Genomic DNA, 12379 nt, shown 5'->3' with positions numbered 1-12379 from the left:
GCACCCCATTTCGAAAATGAATATTTGTATGCATTCCTCAGTGGCAATGTGTTTTGGTGCATTTAAACATTCATTTATTTTCTTGTCGGCTTAGTCCCTTTATTAATCCGGGGTCGCCACAGCGGAATGAACCGCCAACTTATCCAGCACGTTTTTACACAGCGGATGCCCTTCCAGCTATAACCCATCTCTAGGAAACATCCACACACACTCATACACTACAGACAATTTAGCCAACATGTACCACATGACCTTGGGGGAAACTGGAGCACCCGAAGGAAACCGACGCTAACGCAGGGAGAACATGCAAACTCCACACAGAAATGCCAACTGAGCCGAGGTTCGAACAAGCGACCCAGCGACCTTCTGGCTGTGAGGCAACAGCACTACCTACTGCGCCACTCTGCATTTAAACAAATCAGATTTATCCAACAGATATTTTCATTTATATATAATATTTTAGTCACCGAACATATTCAGAAATTGGAAGATGGCACCTCTGTAATCTAATCTGGCACCTCATTTTACCGATCCCCCTCCTCACACGCCGCACTCTTCACTTACATCTGCTAATGTCAACTGCCCCCCGCCAACCCATACATAGCGGAATCCGCTTGTTAAGTGCTGACGTGTTTGTGACGTATGTATACTGTTTCCGGGTCTAAGCCGCCACTGATTTGAGTGGAGAATTCATTCGTTTATGATCGCGTTTTATTCCTATCACACATTAAAGTTAATTTTATATAAAGTCATAGGCTGCGTCCAAAACCGCATACTTCCATACTATATAGTACGCCAAAATCAGTATGCGAGCCGAGTAGTATGTCCGAATTCAAAGAATTCGAAAATCAGTATGCGAGAAGTACCCGGAGGACTTACTACTTCCGGCGAGATTCTAGAGTGCACATCCCATGCATTCTGCGCTATCCCATGATGCCCCGCGAGAGAATTCATGAATGGAAGTAAAGCGATGCAACTGACGCAGGAAGGTCACGTGACCATGACAATATGGCGGATGTAGTACGTCCGAATTCCATTCATACTTTTCACATTCATACTGTATAGAACATACTTTTCTAACGGATGAGCAGTACGTTTAAATTCAAATGCAGTACCTACTGAGTAGTAGGCGGTTTCGGACGCAGCCATAGTGTACACAACAATCTCTGGGCTTGCTGCATAACAAATACCAAAATTTTAACAATTTATAAAAAATTAATCACTTTCTGGCCATCGGATATTAGGCATGGACATATATACTGCGATCGTGACTTTCGAAAGCCTTAAATCGCTTTGTAAACGTTTATTATTACCATTTCATGAGTCTCCCTATTCAGTTAAATAGAGCGCTTGGACCCGGAAGCCGCTTCGCGTGACGTCACACTTAACAAGCGGATAAACCACCAAATTATCCTGCATATGTTTTACGCAGCGGATGCCCTTCCAGCTGCAACCCAGTACTGGAAAACACCCATACACACTCATTCGCACACTCATACACTACAGCCAATTTAGATCATCCGATTTCCCTATAGCGCATGTGTTTGGACTGTTACCAAGGCACCCGAAGGAAACCCACGCCAACACGGGGAGAACATGCAAACTCCACACAGAAACGCCAACTGACCCAGCCGAGGCTAGCACCAGTGACCTTCTTGCTGTGAGGCGACAGTGCTAATCACTGAGCCACCATGTCGCCCCTGTATAAACGTTGTTCTCTAAACTGACGCAGTGGGTAGCACGTTCGCCTCACAGCAAGAAAGTCAATGGTTCGAGTCTCAGCTGGGTCAGTTGGCGTTTCTGTGTGGAGTTTGCATGTTCTCCCCGTGTTGGTGTGGGTTTCCTCAAGGGTGCTCTGGTTTCCCCCAACAAGTCCAAACACATGGGCTATAGGGGAATTGGGTGGGCTAAATTGTCCGTAGTGTATGTGTGTGTATGGATGTTTCCCATTGAAGGGCATCCGCTGCGTAAAAAACATATGCTGGATAAATTGATGGTTCATTCCACTGTGGCGACCCCAGAATTATAAAGGGTCTAAGCCGAAAAGAAAATGAATGAATGAATGACATCATAATTTTATAATTATTTGAAGCGGATGAGAAATGTCTATACAGTTACTAATCGATCTGTAACTATTTGCACAGGATTAACTCTTCTTCTTCTTCTTTGGCCTTAGTCCTGTATGGTTGCGGGGTCGGCTCTGTGGAACAAGTCCTCCATTTAGACTATCCATATGATAACGACTTATTTACACATTCCGGCTGGCCTGTGGTCAGGGCCTGTCACCCTCCTACACTACGGACAATTTAGCCTACCCAATTCACCTGCAGCATGTCTTTGGGGGAAACCGGAGCATCCGGAGGAAATCCACGCAAACGCAGGGAGAACATGCAAACTCCACACAGAAACGCCAACTGAGCCGAGGTTTGAACCAGCGACCCAGCGACAGCACTACCTACTGCGCCACTGCTTCGCCCTTGCACAGGATTAACTAAATATTTATAAAGATATCATGATGAACACAGATTATATGGTTGAAGATTGTATGCAGTATCCCATCAGCCAATGGAAAAAAATGCTATCAAGTGCTTTAGTGCCCATTAGTGAACAGTTTCTTCCCAAAACGTTGTAAACACATACTGACACACAATAATAAACACAAACAAGCCCATAACAAACACATTTACAACACTGGGCTGCTGCCAATAATCGCACAGTTGGAGAGGTATAAAGGAGAAAAAGGTTTATGGCTAGGGGGGGCCTTCTTTTGTACAAATTTATAGAGGCTTGGTTCACCTCATTTGGGCTACTGTGCCTAATTAAACACAGCTATCACAACACTGAGAGAGGCAGTCAGACAGACAGACAGACAGAGAGACCAAAATAGAGATCAGACTGACAGACAGAGATTAGAAAGAAAGACAGACAGACAGACAGACAGACATCAGCAAGACCGAAATATAAATATCAGACAGACATAGATCACACAAACAGACATCAGACAGACATCAGATAGAGATCAGACAGTCAGAGATAGAAATCACATAAAACAGACATCAGACAGACAGACGGACAGACAGAGATCAGATAGACAGATAGATATCAGACAGATATCAGATATAAATCAGACAGACAGACAGACAGACAGAGAGAGAGAGAGAGAGAGACAGAAACAGACATCAGACAGACAACCATCCGACTGACAAACCAACAAAGATTAGAGAGACATAGATCAGACAGACATCAAATAGAGATTGAACAGAGAGACATCAGCTTGAGATCAGACAGACAGACAGGCAGATATCAGACAGACAGACTGACTGACACACATACACACAGAGAGAGAGAGAGAAAGACAGACAGACAGACAGACAGATCAGACATACATCAAATAGAGATTGAACAGTGAGACAGATATATATATATATATATATATATATATCAATATATATATCAATATATATATATATATATATATATATATATATATATATATATATATATATATATATATATATATATATATATATATATATATATATATATATATATATATCATACAAACAGACAGATAGAGATCAGACAGAAACAGACATCAGACAGACAAATAGAGAGCCGACTGACAGACCAAGAGATCAGAGAGACAGACAGACAGAAAGACAGAAATCAAACAGACAGAGATCAGACAGAGACATCAGTCAGACATCAAATAGAGATCAGACAGACAGACATCAGTCAAAGTTCAAACAGACATAAATCAGACAAAAATCAAATAGATATCAGACAGACAGACAGCAGACATAAAAAGATCAGATAGACAGATGTAGATCATACAAACAGACATCAGATAGAAACCAGAAAGTCAGACAGACAGATAGATAGAGATCAGACAGACAGACAGACATGCAGACAGACAGAGTTTAGATACAGACAGACGGACAGACAGACAGACAGAAATCAAACAGACAGAAATCAAACTGACAGACAGGCAGACAGAGATCAGATAGAGACATCAGACAGACATCCAATACAGACTGACATCAGATAGAGATCAGACAAAAAGACGGACAAAAAGACATCAGGCAGACAGACAAATAAATAAAGATCAGTCAGACAAACAGACATCAGACAGACATCAGATAGAGATCAGACAGAAAGACAGACAGACAGAAAGACATCAGACAGACAGACATATAAAGATCAGTCAGACATAGATCAGATGGAGAGACATCAGACAGACAGACAGACAGACAGGCATAGATCAGACACATAGACACCAGACAGACACCAGATAGAGCTCAGAGAGTCGGAGAAATAGAAATCACATAGAGACAGACAGACAGACAGACAGACATAGAGATCAGACTGACAGAGATCAAACAAATAGAAATCAAGCAAACAGACAGATACAAATCAGACAGTGACATCAGACAGATATCAAATAGAGATCAGACAGACAAACATCAGACAGACAGATAAAGATCAGACCAACACAGATAAAACAGACATTAAATTAAGATCAGACATCAGACAGACAGATGTATTTTCCTATGATGGTAACACATCTTTATTGATTCTCATTATGCCAGATGTAGCTGCATCTAAACAATTCAATGGTGCCAACTGTAGCACCTCTTCAGACGTCACGTTGGCAAGCAGAGGTGATAAACTTAGCAGACTAATTGTCTAGGAGAAAAAAAAATGTTGACCAGAACTGATGCATTGAATGTTGTTGCAGTAAAAGAGCAGCAATTTGACCAGATTTCACATGGGTTATCCATTAAACATCTGAGCGTAGTGTTTGCACGATGAAAACAAACACATAGACACACACACACACACACACACACACACACACACAAACAAGTGGAGAGAACTGATCATTTTTGAAGATAAGAGCAGCATAAAAGGCAGATTTCCTGGAAGCCTCGTGACACAACTGAAGCAAGTGCACTTTCTAATGAAGCTCGACAAGATGCAACTTGACACCATTGTCCTTGCTCTCATGCTGATGCCACAGAAACACACTGTACTGACATTCTGTTGCATGACCTTGTCATATCATAAACGCTGCTGAGACCAGGAATGCAGAAATCAAACGGCAGGGTGTGATCGTATCGCTCTGGGCAATGTTTGATCACACTGTTACATCACTGCGAAGACAACCCATGAAACTCAAAGGGGACTCAATAAGGGAAACACAATGTTCCTTGCTCTTTTGGCAAAATGTAACTTTGCATTCTTAATGACAGCTATTTGTAGGAATACAGCAACTGGTTTCAATGAGAGCTGGCAAACTGTGGCCCACACAGTATTTGCATGTGCAGTATTGGCACTGTAAAATTTATTAGAGAGAGACCTAAAATCAGTTGGAAGATCTACACATGCCCTGAATAAAATTTAAATAATAATAATAATAATAATAATAATAATAATAATAATAATAATAATAATAATAATAATAATAATAATAATAATAATAATAATAATATATATATATATATTAAATATTTAATAACATTTAATAAAATTAAAAATAAACAAAAATAAATAAATAATAAAATAAAATACATAAAAAAACTTTTTTTTAAATAAAATAAAATAAAAATGAAAAATTCAGATAAAAATATGTTTAGAAAAATCAAATAAAAAATAATTACAAATAAACTAAATTAAATTAACAAAACAATAAAATAAAATAAAAATAAAAAACAGATTAAATTAAACAAAATTCAAAACTAATTAAATAAAAATGAAAAACAATTAAAAATAAAATAAAAATTAATAAAAAAATTAAATTAAATTAAATAAAAAATAAAATAAACCAATAGAAAATGATAAAAAAAACTATTTAAAAATAAAATAAAATGTAAAAAGAAAAATTTTATGAAATTCAAAATAAATTTAAGAAATCTAAATAAAAATAATGAAAAATAATATAAATAAAATAAAATAAATATAATAAAATAAATATAATAAAATATTTTAAATAAAAAAATAATTAAAAATAAATTAAAGTACATGAAAAGGTACATGATGTTTCCCAGAGATGGCTGGAAGGGCATCCGATGCGAAAAAACTTGCTGGATAAGTTGGCGGTTCATTCTGCTGTGGCGACCCCGGATTAATAAAGGGACTAAGCCGACAAGAAAATGAATGAATGAATGAATGAATGAATGAATGAATGAATGAATGAATGAAAATAAAATACAAATTAAATAAAAACAAACAAAAAACAAACAAAAAATTAAATAAAATAAAATAAAATAAAATAAAATAAAATAAAATAAAATAAAATAAAATAAAATAAAATAAAATAAAATAAAATAAAATAAAATAAAGCCTACTTTTTATTTAGGGAGCAAAGCATTTTAAAGATCATTATAAAGAGATATAATCATTAATTAAAATAAATAGACACATAAAAATATACACAGTAGAAGTTCTGGACCCATTAACAATAAAAATTACCTTCTGCAAAATTACTAAACCTGAAATCAAATAGGTCCAAAAAATGCAAACAAATGATTACATACGGTAACGATACTAAATTTCAAATCAAATTCAATAAATAAAAATATGCATAAAATTGTACATAAAATGACAACATAAAAATGCACAAAATAAAAATAAAGCTAATAATAAATATAAAACAATTAGTATTTAACTGATATTAAAATAACGCTGGTTGAAGCTACAGATCTCCACATGCAGTGTTTCTCCCTCAGTGTTTGAGCAGCTTTAAGTCATGGTCACACTAGAGTTTGAGCTTGCAGAATTCTCTCTTATAGATTCATTTTTTGATCTACAATGACCTCACACATTCACATGATGCAATTTACGCAGGTCAGAGGTCACTAAACTTGAACTTTCAAATGCAGTGATATGTGAAGATTGTCCATTGTGCTTGCATTTCTGATGTGTATGAATGGAAGTCAAAGGTGTGACTGCAGCTTAAGACTGAATTCAGTACCTGGCTCTTGATGATATCGTCGTCTCGGTGTATCTGCAGCACGTATCCGCAGTTGCAGACGACAGTACAGCGAGCGCCATTAAAGTATCCGCCGTCACTGCATTCAACTTCTGCATTTCGGATCAGCGGCTCCTGACAGTCGATGGCTTCACAGGAGTAATGAACACAGCTGAAAACATCCGAACCAATCAGAGAACAAAAGGTCAAAGCAAAATCACATCTGAAAATAGATCAGACAGTACAAATCAAGTCCATTCAGATTGAGAAGTCAGATAATTATCAGATTATTCGAAGAGAAAATAATAATAAATAAAAAATAAGTCATTCATTCGTCTATGCATTTGAGATGTGACATGGAGAAATGGCATTAGTGGTGCATGTTTGTGTAACCCTCACCGGTCCTACGCCACCCAAACCACTCTGAGCTGGGATCGACCCGGCGACCTTCTGCATGGGAGTCGGCTGCTCTAACAAGGATGCTAAAGACCATGGCCTCTAGCTTCTGTGGCTATAGCCAGTGGCGTAGCGCAAAATATGGAGGCCCCCCTGCAGGGATCGCTGACGGGGCCCCCTGATGAAGGGGGGGGGGGATACGTCATACGCCAATTTGCATATCACTGACGTCATCACGTTTTACCGTTTCTGTTTGTTTAACAGCCTATGGTTAATAAAGGGGCATTTATAATTGCACTACACTTTATATAAGCATGTTTATTTAACTACATTTATTGCTGTTTGAATACAGTATGTCATTATAGATGTGTAGTGAATGTGCAGTAATCTCTCATAACTCAGAAAAATTCAGAAACTGTCACTAAAATATCTGTGATTGTGAACAAGAAAAGAATAAACGGTCCAATTAAATTGTTAAAATAAAGTAGAAGTAGAATGGTTTGACTGTACAAGGGAAATACCTTCACACTGCCTGTGCTAAATCATTTGTCGTCGGTACGCAGAGGGGTGATCTGCTCTCGGGCTGCAGGTGGGAGAGGCTGCTGTAGAGGACTGACTGGGCCGCCTGTCAGTGCTGTGAGGCGGGGGAGGGGCCGGCGGCATTACACACAGCTCATTGAGAAGAGTAGGGACGGTACAGTATGGACAAATGACAGTCTAAAAAAATCTCCAATAACACACAAAAAAGTCGCTAGATTTGTCGCTAGGGGGGTCTGAAAAGTCGCTAAATCTAGTGACAAAGTCGCTAAGTTGGCAACATTGGCGGCAAGCAATCAGAATGAAGTAGTTCACCGCTTGAGAGGTGTTCAGAGAACACAGACCTGTAAACTTTGGTTCCGACCACAGATTTTCCCAAGAGTTTGATTATTGCGGTTGCCGGTGTATTTTCAATTATTGAAAATCGCGACGACGCGGGGCCCCCTAATCACGCGGGCCCCCCCGCTACGCCACTGGCTATAGCACCTTTAGGTCAGAGGAGGGAGGTTTACCAGCACAGCACTTACTAGCTGGCCTCCGTTACACTCACCCCCCTAAAACTCACTCCCATCCGGGTCACGGCACCAATGTAACATCCGCTGGTCCAACACCACCTAAGCCGCTTTGAGCTGGGATCAAACCGGCGACTTTCAGCATGGGAGTCGGTTGCTCTACCAAGGAGGCTAAAGACCATGGCCTCTAGCGTTTGCCGCTAGACACGTTTAGAGGTCAGAGGAGTGAGGTTTACCTGCACAGCACTTACTAGCTGGCCTCTGCTACACTTGCTCAAACTATCCAATACCCTGCTCTTCTTGAGTAGAATTTCTGAGGCCAGATGAACCACGCTGGACAAATTGAGAGCTAAACTGTACACTCAGAAAAGTGAAAGGAAAAAAGCCAGTGGGAAGGGAAAATAAATCTGTACTAGAGTCAGTTTGTAAATGCAGAGCTGGCTTTTTTTTTTTAGCTCTTAGCTGACCAAGTAGAAAGCTGGCAGATCTGGCGGTGGTCAGAGGGGCAAACACGAGGTGTGGGACTTTTCAGTGAGCAAGAAGTTCGGTGTAAGGTTTCAGACACACAGTCAACATGAAAAACAAGCTTGTGATTCTTGTGCTTGGAATCACTACATTGTTTCATGTCATCTTAAAGCAAGCTGCTGTTTGACCCCCGTGTTTATCTGAATAAAAAAAGAAGTCAAATTTATGATTGTGCCGTTTTAAAGAGATATGAACAATATTTGTTGTTTAAAAATGTCACATTAAAATAAGATTTGAAATACTAGCAGTAGTAAACTCTGCTCTGTCTGAACTCAGAACTGGTTTGGCTGACAAAACTGCCTTCATTTATTCGAGACTGACCTCAACCCTCATTGCAAATGTCATGACAAATTGATAACATAACAAATTATCTCAGGATCTCTCTACTCCAGTGATTTAACTACCTGTTAGTTATGTCTTAGAGGTCTGGGGTGAAATGTGACTGGCGTTCTGGCTTCTTGTAATGTCTCTGGTGTACCTCAAGGCTCGGTGTTGGGGTCAGTTCTCTTCCATGTCTTACATGCCATCATCAATTTCCTATCACTTTTATGCTGATGACACTCAATTCTACATTTCATTCCAGCCTGATGATCCGACTGCAGATGACAGACAGCTAAACCCTGCCAAGACCCAAACCGAACACTTCACCACAACTACTACATTCAGTTGGGCTCATCAACCATAACTCCTTAAAGGTCAGCTGTGTACTGGTTTTGGTGGTTTGCCAGGACAAAAATTGTATAATTGCATGGATATGACCTATTTGTACTCTTTCAAGGTGATTTATAAGTGCATGCATTGTGACCTCATAATTAAAAATGCTTACAAGTCATGGTTAACACATTCAAAAGGTTCCTGTAAGGGTTGGGTTTAGGGGTACGGTAAGCGTAAGGCAATGTAATAAGTGGTTTTTAAAGTATACAATTAATTATGCATATGGAGAGTCTTCATAAACCAAATAAAAAAGTGTGTGTGTGTACTGGTTTTGATGGTTTACAGGGACAAACAATTGTATAATTGCATGGATGTGACCTAGTTTTACTTTATTAAGCTGGTTTACAAAGGTATGCCTTGTGTCCTCATAATTACAAATGCTTATAAATCATACTTAACACATTCAAACGGTTCTTGTGAGGGTTGGGTTTAAGACTATGGTTAGGGTCAGGCGATGTGATAAGTGGTTATCAAAGCATAAAATTAATTATGCCTATGGAGAGTCCTCATAAACCACATAGAACTGTGTGTGTACTGTTTTTTTAGTGGTTAACAAGGACAAAAATGTGTATAATTGCATGAATATGACCTAGTTGTACTCTGGTTTAAGAAGGCATGCCTTGTGACCTCATAATTAAAAATGCTTATAAATCATGCTTAACACATTCAAAAGGTTCCTTTAAGGGTTGGGTTTAGGGGTACGGTAAGTTTAAGGCAATGTAATAAGTGGTTTTTTACAGTATATAATTAATTATGCATATGGAGAGTTTTCATAAACCAAGTAAAAAGTGTGTGTGTACTGGTTTTGGTGGTTTACAAGGACAAATAATTGTAAAATTGCATAGATATGACCTAGTTATACTCTATTAAGTTGGTTTAAGAAGGCATGCCTTGTGTCCTCATAATTAAAAATGCTTACAAATCATACTTAACACATTCAAAAGGTTCATGTGAGGGTTGGATTTAGGGGTAGGGTAAGGGTAAGGCTATGCAATTGCTTTTGCCATTTAACATGAATTATGCCTATGGAGAGTCCTCATAAACCACTTAAATTTTGTAGGATTTTGTGGTCAACAAGGGCAAAAATGTGTATAATTGCATGGATATGACCTAGTTGTACTCTATTAAGTTGGTTAAGAGGGCATGCCTTGTGTCCTCATAATTAAAAATGCTTAACAAATCATACTTAACACATTCAAAAGGTTCCTGTGAAGGTTGGGTTTAAGGGTACAGTAAGGGTAAGGCAATGTAATTAGTGGTTTTCAGAGCGTAAATTCAATTTGCCAATGTAGAGTCCTCATAAACCACATAAAACGGTTTGTGTACTGTTTTTTTATGGTTAACAAGGACAAGAATGTGTATAATTGCATGGATATGACCTAGTTGTACTCTATTAAGTTGGTTTACGAGGCCATGCCTTGAGTCCTCATAACTAAAAATCCTTACAAATCATGCTTAACACATTCAAAAGGTTCCTGTGAGGGTTGGATTTAGGGCTAGGGTTAGAGTAAGGCAATGTAATAAGTGTTTTTTACAGTATACAATAATTATGCATATGGAGAGTCCTCATGCCTTGTGTCCTCATAAATCAGAATGCTTAAAAATCATATTTAATGAGGTCTTTTCATGTAAATTTTTTTATTGAGGTCTTTTCCTATCAAAACTTTCCACAGGTTTCATTTGAGGGATGGGTTTAGTGTGTTTTTGTGTTTTTACATATGCTGTTTGTTTTTCAATTGTTTCAAAAAATAAACTTTAACATGATCTGCGTGAATACCTATAAGTTTAACTCCAAAACTTATGGCTCACCTTTGACCCATAGGGTTGTATATCTCATTGCTCTGACAGCCGCTGATGGTGATCGGGTCGAAGAACTGAAAGGAGCGCAGGCCGACCCCAGAAATGGCCACGAATTCGGAGCGAAACATGAGGAGTATGGCTTTGGTGTGGTAGAAGGCCATGCTTAAGTCGTGGCTCACGGGGATGACCAGAGGATTGGTGCGGCAGCTCAAACGCCAGTCACCTGAACATCCAATAACAGACATCAGTTTCAGACAACACCAATTCATTGAAAATACATGCTTCAGGCTATATGTTGGTGAATCTGCAAAAAAAATGTACTTCAACATCATCAGTTTAAAGTAAAATGAACACTAGGGGGCAGTGTGGTGTCAACGAATAATGCACCTTTTCACACTAATGATATTAATAGGTACATATTATTGTCATAGATGCAAAAACATTGTAGATGTGTTTAAAAAATGATATTATAATTATTATTATAATTGTGAATAAATTTTGCATACTAAATAGCTTTAAATATAAACATTAAATATGTTAAATCATTTTAAAATATATACAAATGTACTGCTGTGATACTAATGTGTACCTTTAAGATATCAATATGAAGCCTTTAGGAACGAATGTACCATATTTTTAACAGTAAAATACCGGCAACCACAGCTGTCATTTTTTTTATCATAATCTTTATGTTTGTTTTTTTTACCATATATCTTTATTTATTTATTTATTTTATTTCATTTAACACCAAATAAATACCACAAAACAACTTAATAGCATCTATGATTTGTGATTAAATATGTATATAATATGAATATATAACTTTTCTGGCATGGTCAGCTTGCGAAGACTTTGTATGCTGTTGTACTTAGCGCTCAGGTTCCAGTCTTCTACAAAAGCAATGTAAAATCAGGGTAAAACATAT

General features: G+C 38.0%; 1 protein-coding gene across 4 annotated transcripts in view; it reads right to left on the bottom strand.

Moving 5' to 3' along the window:
• pappaa (pregnancy-associated plasma protein A, pappalysin 1a) overlaps positions 1 to 12379 on the bottom strand; it is a 179878-nt gene that overhangs the window by 52553 nt on the left and 114946 nt on the right. For all 4 annotated transcript variants that reach the window (XM_073949692.1, XM_073949691.1, XM_073949690.1 and 1 more), the window contains 2 exon segments: positions 11464 to 11677; positions 6974 to 7142 (listed from right to left, as the gene is read on the bottom strand). In XM_073949692.1, coding sequence (XP_073805793.1) covers positions 6974 to 7142; positions 11464 to 11677 — 383 coding nt within the window.

Source organism: Danio rerio, chromosome 5, assembly GCF_049306965.1.
Source record: "Danio rerio strain Tuebingen ecotype United States chromosome 5, GRCz12tu, whole genome shotgun sequence".
Classification (NCBI taxonomy): domain Eukaryota; kingdom Metazoa; phylum Chordata; class Actinopteri; order Cypriniformes; family Danionidae; genus Danio; species Danio rerio.
This window is presented reverse-complemented; position numbering and strand designations above follow the sequence as displayed.